Raw genomic sequence first — 14,401 nt, 5'->3', positions numbered from 1 at the left:
CATTTTGCTAAATCAACCATAAATTTTGATAGTAAAATATATATATATTGACATCCATGTTCAGTCAACCATCAAATGTTTGAATAGTCACTATTGACAAGCCTACTACAGGTAGTTGGAAGTAGTCAAGCCTAGTGATCCTAGAGATGCTCATGGGGTAGTTATCTCCGCTGTCAGTGTGTATATATATGTGTGTATATATATATATATATTGCATGTCTTGTACAGCAGTAATAGCTTTTAACTCTTATTTCTTGCAATATAGGTGCTTTGGCACAATCAGTCATCAGTGATGATAAAATTTTTCCTCTATTTTATTATATTGCATCTAACTGTTTATTTTAAGTTTTTCTTTTCCTGAAGTGTGTACACATTTCTTTGATGGACTCTGTATAATATATGTGTATATATATATACATATATATATACATATATATATACATATATATATATATAATATATATATATATATATATATACATATATATATATATATATATATATATATATATCATCATCATCATCATCATCATTTAGCGTCCGTTTTCCATGCTAGCATGGGTTGGATGGTTCAACTGGGGTCTGGGGAGCCCGAAGGCTGCACCAGGCCAGTCAGATCTGGCAGTGTTTCTACAGCTGGATGCCCTTCCTAACGCCAACCACTCCGAGAGTGTAGTGGGTGATTTTATGTGCCACCGACACAGGTGCCAGACGAGGCTGGCGAACGGCCACGCTCGGATGGTGTTTTTATGTGCCACCGACACAGGTGCCAGACGAGGCTGGCAGACGGCCACGCTCGGATGGTGTTTTTATGTGCCACCGACACAGGTGCCAGATGAGGCTGGCGGACGGCCACGATCGGATGGTGTTTGTTACGTCCCCAAGCACGGAGGCCAGTCTATGCGGTACTGGCTACGGCCACGTTCGGATGATTTTCTTGTGTGCCACCGGCACTGGTACCACCGGCACTGGTACCACAAAGATACAAATTCCATTGATGTTCATCTATTTTGATTTGTTTTGATTTTGATTTGATTTTCACTTGCCTCAACAGGTCTTCACAAGTGTCACAAGAAGGAAGGTATGCACAAGTGGACTGACTACGTCCCAGGTAGGGGCCACGGGTTATGGCCTGACAAGTCTTGCCGGGTCTTCGGATGGTGTTTTTATGTGCCACCGACACAGGTGCCAGATGAGGCTGGCGAACGGCCACGATCGGATGGTGTTTGTTGCGTGCCCACAGCACGGAGGCCAGTCGACGCGGTACTGGCTACGGCCACGTTCGGATGGTTTTCTTGTGTGCCACCGGCACTGGTACCACAAAGATACAAATTCCATTGATGTTCATCTATTTTGATCTGATTTGATTTGATTTTCACTTGCCTCAACAGGTCTTCACAGGTCTTCACAAGTGTCACAAGAAGGAAGGAAGGTATGCACAGGTGGACTGACTACGTCCCAAGTAGGGGCCACGGGTTATGGCCTGACAAGTCTTGCCGGGTCTTCGGTTGGTGTTTTTATGTGCCACCGACACAGGTGCCAGATGAGGCTGGCGGACGGCCACGATCGGATGGTGTTTGTTATGTGCCCACATCACAGAGGCCAGTCGATGCGGTACTGGCTACGGCCACGTTCGGATGGTTTTCTTGTGTGCCACCGGTACTGGTACCACAAAGATACAAATTCCATTGATGTTCATCTATTTTGATTTGGTTTGATTTGATTTGATTTGATTTTGATTTTGATTTTCACTTGCCTCAACAGGTCTACACAAGTGTCACACACTTGCCTCAACAGGTCTTCACAAGTGTCATAAGTAGGAAGGTATGCACAGGTGGACTGACTACGTCGCCGGGTCTTCGGATGGTGTTTTTATGTGCCACCGACATATATATATATATATATATATATATATATTATATATATATATATATATATATATAATATATATATATATATATTTGTATACATTTGTGTGTGTGTATATATATTATATATATATATGCTTTAGCATTTCCCTAAATCATCCATAAATTTTTATGGTAAAAATATATATACTGACAACCTGATTTTGAGTATTCACTACTGACTAGCCTACAACTAATAGGCATAACTAGTCTAGTGACCCTAGAGATGCTCATAAGGTGGTTATCTCCCTTCTCACCGAATATATGTATTGTGCACTTCTTACCGCATTAAGACTATCGCGGGTGCTACATTACAAAACCTCCCACAGAAATAATTAAAATCTAAAAAAATATAAATTGGCCGCAGAAATGCATGATATACTGAGGAGTCTGCGATACAAATCTACATATATTAGCCAGAAAAATCCATAATGTACCGAATGCATGATAGAGTGTGTGTACTGAGTGCATGATAAGGGTTAAGTTAGCCTAAAGTCCGGATTCACAAGAAACACGGTTGCAAGCTGCCTGAGAAAGGATTGCAAATATAGTGCATGGATCAGAGAGGAATAGCGAGAAAATATTATAAAATGAAAAAAAAAAAAAACCAACCTCGATAGTGATGTAAAGAAAAGAATATTTAAAGGAAGCTAAACTTTGAACACTATAAAAATGCAAATCATCCTTTCTTTCTTAAATAGGTCCACTTAATTTTTTCCATTCCGTGGAATTTTCCTAGGTCCCATTAGTATATATTATTATACATAACATATATATTGTCAATGTATATGCATACAGCTAACACGTTCTCTATCAAATTTCTTTCATAAGTTGTTTATAAACCTAAAGCTATTCCAAATTGTCATTCATTTCAATGAAATCCAGAACCATGTGGTTGCAAAATTAACTCCTTCACCACATTGTCATAAATAATATTCCATTGGCATTCTGTGCCTTTCAATTTTCTTCCCATTTTTCCTGTTATTATTGTAATGTTTAAATTTATATATAATAATGTTTTTTGTTTATTTTTACAGATGGTGAAGGATATTCTGGAAGAATCTTCAGTAAAAAACGATATCTGGACAGATTCTGATGCTTATAAGCAAGTTAGTATCTTTTTGATATCATATTAGCAATGTATTGTCAGTAACAATCATTTAAAAGAAGATAGTTTCCAAGCAAATTGCTTATTAGAGCTGTACAAGTCATGTATCGGGATGCTGTTAGTAAGGTGAGAGCCAGTCATATGTACAATGATGAATTCAGTGTACAAGTAGGAGTTCACCAGGGCTCAGTTCTCTGTTCCATTTTATTCATCATATTTCCCCAGGCCATAACAAATTTAAGACTGGCTACCCTTTGAAACTAATATATGCTGATGATCTCACTCTTATAGCAAAACTGGAAAAGAAATTCTAGGTGTGGATGCAAAACCTGAAATCAAAGCCATTAATCTAGTGAAGACCAAAGTTGTAAGCAAGAAACAGATAAGCCTTTCTTTCTGTCAGGTAAATAGACCTGTTTAATATTGGAAGGGAATGCTTTGTGTGTTAAGTACTAATCAATGTGGTAAGCCATAACCTGGAACATAACTGAGAGCTTCTATGGAATCCGTCTGGATAATATCTCCCTCTAAACACACACGCATACATATACACACAATATATAATATAAATTGTGTGTGTGTGTGTGTGTGTGTATAATGCTGTTATGTTGTTCAACGTATAACAATGTTAACCAGCAGATCTATGAAGGAACTCATTCCAGTCATAACTGTGCTGTCTTTTTTTTATTTTAATATTCAGACACATATAACACTACATAATTTAATCTTTACTTTTCTTTAGATGGCAGAGTGAAAATATATAGAGGTGTGACTGCTACCTCTAGCCAATCTCACAAGCACATAGGAACTCCTTTGTTGCCTCATGTAATGATGAATAATGATTACATGCATGTGTGTGTGTGTGTGTGTGTGTGTTTAAAGGTGAAGCAATCCTTTATGATGTTCTGAAATTTCAATTTAGATTACATTTATTGATTGTGGTGCTCCTGCCAGAATTGAATACATATTGAAGAGACTAATGGCAATTGGAATTGGTCAGAAACTCAAAGATTCTTCCATCAGGTCAGTACAAATTAAACATTTCATTGACCTTTCTGAAATTTCATTATGTTTGTCATCCAAAGCAATCCTAAGTTTTGACTAACATGGACCAGATACAAATATTTAGTTTGTCCAGCCAATCACTTCTCTCTTAAGGTTGTTGACTGAAAATTGTGTTAGGACCTGGTTAGATAGGTTCTTAATTCATGTGCCATTTAGCAGGGTATATAATATCCCTATTTCACTGATATTCAAACTTACATCATAACAAATCCATCTTGCATGATAGTGATCATTATTTTCTCTGTTTTCCCTTTCTAATTTTAAAAAATTTATATATCACCTTTCTTTACATTTTTCTATTATTTTTCCCTGTATTTTTCTAGTATCTTTTTCTTTGCATATATTTTGTGTTATTTTTGTTTCATCGATTTTCTCTCCACTGTTTTTCTCTACAAAAATTCTGTATCAATTTTTTTTTTTTCTGTCTATGCTTTTGTTATATATAATTTTTCTATTTGCACCATACCCAGTGTTTTCCCAGCATCAATACATGTTGAGACTTTTGACCCAAAAAATTCTAAAGAGGAAAGTAACAGGTATGTATATATTATCACATTATCACGGAATTCTTTATTCTCCATTTTCTCTCATTTCTTATTTTTCTCTTTATCAATTTTTATCATATTTTTCTTTTTTCACCTTTCCTTATTTCATTTATTTTTTTATTCTAAGTCAGAGCAGGAGTGAGAGAAATGCTCGTGCCATTTTAGCTCTCCCACACTGCAGTTAGAATATTTGTTGAGTGATGTCTAGAGACAAAAAAAAGAAAAGAAAAATGGCTAGGAAAAGAAATAATAGGAAGAAAAAGCTCTACCCATGGCCTTTGCGGGCCCTCTAAGACTGGGTTCTGAGTAGACAAGACTCAGCAAAGTGTTTTGTTCTGTTTTGAGATGTGGGATATAGTAAGGATAACATGAAGGAGAGGAGAAAATGTTCTAACAGGGTGGAACTTGCTGGTTCAGTGGAGCAGAGGCTGATGTAGTAGCAGTACAACAGACTGTGAGAATAAACATTTTACATGTGTGCTAGTAGTTGTAGCATATTAGTGAGGGATTTTTTTTGACAATTAGCTGAATGAACTTCTTTTGGATGTTGTCATGGATGCTAGTGTGTGTAGTAGCAGCACCATTTCATATATGTGATAACAAGTCTAATGTAATCAACTATATCCCTTGTCTGAAACCGAATAATCTTTAATGTGCTTGAAGTAGTCAAAAAGGTCTCACTTTCAAACTACTGAATATGCATCACCATTATCATCATCATCTTCCTTTAATGCCCATCTTTCAGGGTGGCAATGGGTTGGACAGTTCCTGGAGGCTCTGACAGGTTTGAGGACTGCATTGGGCTCCTTTGTCTATTTTGGCATGGTTTCCATGGCTAGATGCCCTACCCAATGCCAACCACTTTACGGACTGTATTAGTTGTCATTTTTTTTCAAGGAACCACCACTAATGACATCACTGTGCAACTCACAAGACTACAGTCCCCTTCATCAGTGTGGGGTTACTGCAGAGAAAGGTGGGTTTATGCTAGATGAAAGATTAATGATGCCTCAAGTGGTTAGATTTGCATTTCATCTCCTTGGGAGCTGAGCTTGATATTGCAAGTACCAGTTATATATTGAGTTCAGTTCAATCAACAATATTCTCATCTCTATAAACTTGTAACCATATACCTTCTGAGGAAATTTTATTATTGTTGTTGTTGCAGTATAAAGAAAGAAAATGAAAGCAATTTCAAGAAATCTGTGAAGTCCCGTCTAGTTGTGGCACAGGTCAGTCCCTACAGTGTTTTATTATTGTTATTACAAAAGAGTGGGTAAGGCAGTGGGTTGGCAGAATCATTAGCATGCTGGGCAAAATGTTTAACAGCTTTTCAAACTCACGGACTACAAATTTGTGATCAGTACAGTTGACCTAGAGCGACTTAGAAGGCAAGGACCCAATTACTGGAAGCTGATCACGACATTCCTGGTGTTTCAAGCTTACAGAGATTGGATTAGAGAATTAGTTAAGCGGGCACTGATGGGGAACGGGGGAGGGGGGCTGGGAATCATCAACAACAAATGGTGGTTTGCCGGGAAAAGGACAGTTAGAGTAGAATCAGTTAGTCTTCGTAAGACTTTAGTAATAGATAGAAATAAAGTAGAAGGGAACTTAGAAACTTAAAAGATGTGCTTGGGAAAGGTGTTGCAACCGATAAGCTGGCTGCAAGATTGGCACTGGACCAATTCTTCAAAGCTAAACACAAAAGTTGCATTATCAGGGCTAAGGTGTGTCCTTTAAGACAAGAAGAAATAAAGGCCACTCTGTGGGCTCGACTGGCAAAGTTGCAGTGTGGCAGCAAAGCCACAATTCGGTCTTCGGTGGACCAAAATGGGCACACGGTACTTGAGCTCGAGCAGATGTGTGTGGCATTTCAGCAGCACTTTGACCAACAGAGAATGCAGCATGGATTTCAGGTGAATGGTGTTTGGTCCATCAAAGATATCTCCTCTCATCTCTTCTGAATGTACTGGCTCTAGAGCCACTACTATAGAAATGGGAAGCATTGAAAGGCATTCCATGTGAACTAGGACATGGGATAACTGTCTCAGCATATGCAGATAATGTCACTGTGATAATGTCAAACATCAGATACATAGTCCTGGTCAACACTGCTCTAAAAGAATACGAGGCAGAGACAGAAGAAAAATGTCAATGGGCCTGCAGCTTGGTACCTGGAGAGGCAGGTTCATGCAATCCAACAATGTCATGAAATGCTGGATAGTAGAACTGGTTAAATTGCTTGGGGTCTGGTTTGGTCTGAATCTCTAGGTGAAGAAGAATGAGGTTATGAGCAGGGTAGTCAAACCCACCCAGAAATGGGTCAAGAGAAAGCTGTCTCTGAAAGTTTTATATCCTAGTGTTGGATATAGAATTTAGCAAAGCTGGGGGGAAAGAAGTATTTACATGATTCACTACAATTACTGTTGCACAAGGTAACATGCTCTCTGCCAACAGCTCATGGTTTCTACAAGCGCTGCTCTTGGAAGTTCCCCTCTTTTGGGTATTTTGATTGTTGTAATTTTCTTTGTTATTCTGTATTTACATGCTTCAATCCCACTCTATTTGTATTTTATTGTCCTGTACCATCTCCAGTTTTTTAAATGAACCCTCAGTGGTTAATAAATGAAAAATTATTATCATCATTGTTGTTGTTGTCATCATCATCATCGTCATTGTCGTTGTCATCATGTTCAAAATTTCTGTTTTCTTCCAGGTGGTAGATTCCGTCCATACTGGTGCTGTTTTTACATTTGACTATTGTATGCTCATAATTTTAGCAAGGTTAGTATATGCAAAAGAGAAATAAGTACACCTCAATCACTAGTTGTGTAAATCCTTGTAGTTCCTCAACTGACTTCTAAGTAGAATATCAGTAATCAAGACATAAGAGGTACAACAAAGAAACTATGGTATATACATATAAGAATAGTCTGGAAGCATAAAGATCCTCTGAATGGTCAGAGATTTAGAGATATGTTACTTGAAGCAGTTGATGAAAAAGAGGAGGATATAATGATGTATAATGTGTAAGTCAACTGGAGGTTCCAATAGGACACTTTGCTGGGGGCATTTGACCAAATTTGTGGCTGGTGCAAATTCCCTTCTTGACCTAAGGTGACATAGTGGTGGAACAGTGTAGTTGACAGGTCCATTAAAGTGAAGGAACAGACCTGGAAGGACTGGAAGTATGGGTGTAGCAGGGAACTATGTCAAATAGCCAGAAGGGAGGCTAGGAGACAGGTATATTTAGACAGGGAAAATGCAGAAAGGAAGAAGTTTGCAATGTTCTATGGTGTGAGGATCAGAGGCTTGAAGTGTTTGGGATTTCGAGACAATGTGTAAAAGAAAATCATAATGTTGAAGGAGAGAAGTGTGTCTCCATGGATGATGGTTCACTTGCAGTTAGTGATTCTGAAAAGAGGCTTGGAAATATATTTATGAAACGCTGCTAAATGTAGAGAATGCATGAGAGAAGGAGAATTTGCCTATTGGAGACCCAACTGAGGAATCAATTATCTAAATTCACAATAGCTTATTAGATAAAGTAATTAAGGATATGAAGACAAGGTTGGCACTGAGTATAGCTATGAATTTTGTGTATATGTAGGTGTTCCCCAAGGATCAGTTTGAATCCCCCTCTTGTTTACCATAGTCCTCCAGTTCATAAGAGAGGAATTCAAGACTGACTACTCTTGTTCTTAGAGCTGAATCAGTACCTGATCTAGAGAAGAAATTTCAGGTGTGGAAACAAAGCCTGGAATCTGAAGACCTCAGAGTTAATTTAGCCAATATCTAGCAAATCACAAGTCCCTTCAGGGCGATGGTCCTGCTTGTTATGTAAGAAGGGTATAAACATCCGTTTTCCATGCTGGCATGGATGGTTTGGCAGGAACTAGCAAGCCAGATGACTGTGCCAAGCTATACTGTCAGCATTGGCATGGTTTCTATGGCTAGATGCTCTTCTTAACATCAACCACTTTACAGACTGTATTGGGTGCTTTTTACGTGCAACTTTGGTGACATTACCGAATATTTTGCAGGACAAAGGTCTCTCAACTGAGAGGGGGAGTTGTATTGAGTGATGTGTCTTTGTGACAGGTGATGAGAAGTTAAAAAATATGAAAGAGGGATAGGGGTCAGTGTCTTTTTATTGAGTACTTTACTATAGATTTACCTCATTTTGGGATGAAATGAAATGAGATGTGTAGCACATCTTCACTTCTCTCTCTATATATATAGATTGTTATTTTTGTTGTTTGAAAACCTCTTAGTGATACCTTCTATACAGAGAGCCTATAGTTAAGCACAGACTAATGACATTAATATAATGAACCATAAAGTGTTTAATCAATTAAAACGAACAACAAAATTAGTGCTACTGATAAGTCTCTTCAAGAAAGGCAAGCAAGACAACTCTGAAATTCAAATTGTTTAAATATTGAATGGTAAAGGGGCATTGAATGGGAAAGTGTGATTTATTTTTGCATGCACAATGACAACTCTTAGTATGTTTCAGTCTTGTTAAACCTCTTCAGAAAAGCTAACTTTTAAATCCCTGAGAAGATAAAGATTTTGAATAGACAAAACATTTAGTGATCAGGCAATTTATAAGAACATGGGAAACCATGTATTTTCAATAGTTGATATGATTCAACTAAAGGCAATTTTTTTTAGTTTGAACAGAGAATCTCATTATTTCTCTTGCCAAATAAGTTCAACTAAAGAGTTTAAGTTATTTCTGTTTCCATTCTTGCAGTATGATTTCTGTTATTGGTTTGGTAGAAAACAGTTCAGTTGTTTTAGTAGCCAGTATGTTGATATCACCATTGATGGTAAGTAAACCTTGATATATAACTGATATTTGAACAGCTTGTTAGGTTTACTAAAATAAAATATCTGTAGTTATTATTATAAACAATTGCAGCGTGGAAGGTGTTTGTAAGCCATTTAAGAAACACACAAAAGCCGTTCAATTACTTCAACATTTAAGTTTAATTTGCCAAAATATTTTCATCGCTAAAATCCGAGACCTGTTTACTGACAAAATCTGTGCTGCATCTGGATTCTTGTCAGTGAACAGGTCGCGGATTTTAGCGACGAAAATATTTTGACAAATTAAACTTAAATGTTGAAGTGAATCGAACGGCTTTTGTGTGTTTCTTAAATGGCTTACAAACACCTTCCACACTGCAATTGTTTTCGTTTCAGCACATGATCTCAGATCAAATCACTTGCTATGTGAGTACATCGCAGTTATTATTATAATAACACAGTAATACCCAAATATTGAAGCATTTAATTGATGGTTCTCACTTTGTCCATCCTAACTTTATTTTGTTTGCAGCTGTTGAAAGATTTTAAATTCACATGTTATGGTCAAGAAAGCAGGACTAAAAGGCCGTTTTATGTGACATTAAAATTTGTAAAGAAAAATTCGAATGTCTTCAACAGTAGATATATCAAAAATTCCATATCATCACAGTAAGATAAGATAGATATCACAAAAAATAAGTTTATCAGTTCTATGATTAATCAAAAACTGATGTTAACTTTATGTTATGGTTGCAAGCTTATCACATATATAATTGGATGCTTTGCAATATTTGTAGCTAGAAATAATAAGATACTTTTTCAAAAATTTACATATCGCATAAAATGACCTTTCACTTAGTTAGAGTTCAGATTTTAGGTGGTAGACCTGTCATATCTGAGTGTATAAAAGATGCATATTAGATGATCCCAGGTTTTAGCATATTCAGGAAAATAAGTTTTTAGTGCATCAAAGTATGTAATATAGCCACAACTTCACATATAGGATGTAGGGTGATATTTTTTTGAGACTTTTTTTGATAAAAATGTGCATTTTATATGCCATCAAATATAGTAATCTATCCTCCAGTTTAAAATTACCAAATGACCTTTGGGTGCCATTAGTGGAGGTCATTTGTGTTACAATCGCTCTTGGTCAGATCGTCAGTGTAAGAATAACTTTCTTACCAATCTTGGAGGCCTTGAGAATGGACAAAAGTCATAAGGCACCACCTTCACTATTCTCACTAAACATTTATAACGAAAATGAAAATGTAAAAATGGCAGTGATAGATGTATAATGACAAAATATACATATATATATATACATATATATAGATGTATAATGACAAAATATTTGGTTGGTTGACAGAAGAAAAATCTGCATGAAGTCCAAATATAAAAGTATTTAATTCTTAGCTAAAAAAGCATTGTCATTGCAACAACAACAGAAAAAAAGAGAGAGAATCAGTTTGTTCGTGTCTGTTTAACAATAGCGGCAGCAATGACAATAGGTTGTAGTAGTCATTGAATTCTGTAGCTGAGTGATGGGGTGTAAGTTCCTGCTACTAGTTAGCTTCTGTTGTATTACAACCACTGGTCAGTTATCAAGCAAGCCATCCCTATGTATCCAATGGTCTGTCAAAGAAAAACCTGGAGAGAAAGGAGACAAGCAGAATCTCATGAATGTCTAATGCTAATTTGCATAGAAAGCAGAGCACAAAATAGTTAGAGAGAGCAGCTGGGTATGAGCTGATTTATGTGGAGAGAGAAAGAGAGATGTGATGCAAATTCACACTGAGTGTTGGATGAAAAGACTCTGTGTGCAGGTTCTACTTAATTCTTGTATTTGCTAGACTTTTCTACCTTTATGCTTTGTGTATTGTAGTTTTATGTGTATTTTAAAATTGTTTTTCTCCTGTTCTTTTGTCAGGGCCCAATACTGGCAGGGACTTTTGGTATTGTGATCCAAAATTATTCTTTACGAAATCTTGGTCTGAGATCGGAATCAATTGGTCTTGCATTGTGCATTATCTGTGGTCAGTTGGATACTTTCTTTCATTTTTCGAGTTGGATATGTACAGACTTTGTGAAACATGTAGAAGAAGTGTGATTCTACATGATTGTGAGATATTGATGTTTGATGTGGAATATCAGAGGAGAGTCTGAAGAGAAATGAGTATCAAGTATGATATGATGCATGTGTAACAATAAAGACATCTCCCTGTCTTACATCACTACCTGAACCACAGGTACTTTTGATGGGATTTACTCACTAGCAAGCATTCATTAAATCAAGTTCTCTAAGTGTGTGAATGTGTGTGTGTGTGTGCATGCATCCATGTGTGTGCGTGTCTCTTTGTGTTTGTATTTGTCCCTCACAGCCACTTGACAAGCAGTGTTGGTGTGTTTAAATCCCTCTGTCTTAGCCATATGGCAAAAGAGTTTAATAGAATAAGTACCAAGCTTTAAAAGTGCAAGTGCTGGCATACTTTATTTGGCCAAAAACTATTCAAGGCAGTCCCCATGATGGCTGCAGTCTAATAACTGAAACAAGTAAAAGATAAAAAGATATATATGCATACACACACATACACATGTATATATATTTTCATCTAGGGTTTATCTTCGGACTAATCATTGGTTCCATCCAACTCCAAGGAATGACAGGATACATTGATGAATGGCCCACTATGGAAATGAAGTCCAGGTAAGCATCATTTCATATTTTCATCTATTGAGACTGTTTGACAACTCTCACTTGCAATGTCATTTTAAACATTGTGACATTTCTAAAGTATTCCCACCATTTTTTGTGACTCCTCAAGAAAATGCCTGGAAGTCAGGAATGTGGATGGAATTGAAGCCAATCTTCATTCAAGTGTGCAGTGTTCAAGGAAAAAAAAATAATAATAATTTCAAATTTTGAGACTAGGACAGCAATTTTTAGCAGGAGATGATTAGTTGATTACATCAATCTACTGCTCACCTGATAATTATTTTACCAAGCCTGTAAAAGATGAAAGGCAAAGTTGATTTCAATGGGATTTGAACTCAGAATGCAAAGAGCTGTTGAAATGCTGTTAAGCATTTCCTCTGATATGCTAACAATTCTGCCAGCTCTGAACCTTTCTTATAATTTCAAACTTTGGTTTTCAGTGTAGGGAGTTTGTCAGTTTCCATCAACCCCAATGCCCTATAGGTACTTATTTCATCAAATCCTGAAAGGATGAAAAGCAATGCTAATCATGTTAGTGTTCAAACACAGAATGTAAAGTGTCAGAAAATATGATGTTAAGCATTTTGTCATTAATGCTAAACACCTTAATGATAATAATAATAAACCTTTCTAGATTCTAGATTTTTGCTCTCATATCTGGAATTTCTTCTCTAAATTTATTATAGATTCATCTAAAAGAGTCAGATCATCAGCATATAGAAGTTCTTATGGATAGCCAGTCCTAAACTCCTTTGTGATAGCCTGCGTGATGTACCATGATAAATAGGAAGAGTCAAGGATTGAACCTTGATAGACTGCTTACTTTCACTTTACTGACTGTGCATTTGTATGCAGTTTATGCAGCCTTCACAAGCCATTTATCTACATCTTGTTTCTTTAATGACCACCGCATCACTGGCTATGATACCCTTTCAAAGACCTCCAAATCAACTTATGCTAGATAAAATAGCTTGCTCTTAGCTAAGTACTTTTGAAATTACCTCACTAATAAGATGGCATCTGTGGTACCTCTACCAGGCATAAAGCCAAACTACATCGTATGTAGGCTAATAGTACTATGATTCTTTCTGTGACTTTCATAGCCTGGTCCAACAATTTGATGCTTCTGTAATTCCTCTCTCTAATGCCCCTCCTTTGCTCTTCTAGCAACTTACAATGACACAACTATGCCAGTCATTGCTTATGACAATTTCCTGGTTAACTATTTAGCCCATCAGACATAATTGTTGATGGACTAACAACTTTCAGACCTATAATTGCTTTATATATCATATTGCTGTCAACTTGAATTGCCAGTTCCTCTGTTGGGTCAGCATGAGATTAGACTTTCTTTATTCTATGCATTCTCCTTGTTCAACAACCTTTCATAAAAGCACGACTAAGCTTCTGTTTTGCCGTTAACATTGAAGACAAATCTGCCTCTGTTTTCATTTCTAACACTCTTCTCTCTTATGCTAACTTGGTTTTCTGCGACACATTATCTTGCAATCTGCAACAGTTCATGCTTCAAATCCTCACATTGAGGAACATGTTCAAATCTATTCTTTTCTGCTTTCCTCATAGCTTAGTATACCTAATGCCTAGCTTCCCTGACTGTCATCTCAAGTTAAACAAATTCCTCAGTCTCTTCCACCTCGTTGTTGCTGATTTTTACATGAGCTTATTGTCTGGCTTTATTCTGTAGTGTTTTACATTTTTCTGGGTTGAGTTTAAGGCTAATTCTGTCAGTGTTCTCTGCCAGTCTGTGTGTCTTGCTTTAGATATATTCATAGGATGATGATAGCAACACTAGGTTGTCCACAAAATTGAAATCTTCGATCAGGCTCATGAGGTTCCATCGAATGCCATTCCTATGCCTTTCTGTGTGCTTCACATGACCCAGTCTATCGCCATGAGAATGCTCTCTACTTTCAACTTCCTTCCAGACTCTCCAAGAGTGTCTCTTAGTTTTCATAACTCTATCTATTGTGTCATTTCCCTAACACAACAGCTTCTGCTAAGCCAAGACCTTGCACCAGTCGCATGTGACTTATAGCCCACAGCGGGTTATCTTACAAGAATTCCAAGTTGTTGTCTATCTCCCCCGTCCAAATTTCATGCACATCAACTAGAATTTCTCTAAACTTATGACCTAGACCATCTGTTGGACTCTTTAGCTTCTCGTCTTCTGTCTCTGCATCTCTAGTTCTGGCTCAAAAGTCACTAATCACTAATCAGATTT

The 14,401-nt window shown here is 37.0% G+C and overlaps 1 protein-coding gene across 1 annotated transcript in view; it reads left to right on the top strand.

Moving 5' to 3' along the window:
- LOC115215006 overlaps nt 1–14,401 on the top strand; it is a 48,286-nt gene that overhangs the window by 16,251 nt on the left and 17,634 nt on the right. Inside the window, exons 2-9 of the mRNA XM_029784119.2 lie at nt 2,945–3,016; nt 3,938–4,038; nt 4,551–4,616; nt 5,794–5,857; nt 7,345–7,412; nt 9,388–9,463; nt 11,374–11,479; nt 12,060–12,150. Coding sequence (XP_029639979.1) covers nt 2,945–3,016; nt 3,938–4,038; nt 4,551–4,616; nt 5,794–5,857; nt 7,345–7,412; nt 9,388–9,463; nt 11,374–11,479; nt 12,060–12,150 — 644 coding nt within the window. The remainder of the gene's footprint in view (nt 1–2,944; nt 3,017–3,937; nt 4,039–4,550; nt 4,617–5,793; nt 5,858–7,344; nt 7,413–9,387; nt 9,464–11,373; nt 11,480–12,059; nt 12,151–14,401) is intronic.

The sequence above is a fragment of the Octopus sinensis genome, linkage group LG8 (assembly GCF_006345805.1).
Source record: "Octopus sinensis linkage group LG8, ASM634580v1, whole genome shotgun sequence".
Classification (NCBI taxonomy): Eukaryota; Metazoa; Mollusca; class Cephalopoda; order Octopoda; family Octopodidae; genus Octopus; species Octopus sinensis.
This window is presented reverse-complemented; position numbering and strand designations above follow the sequence as displayed.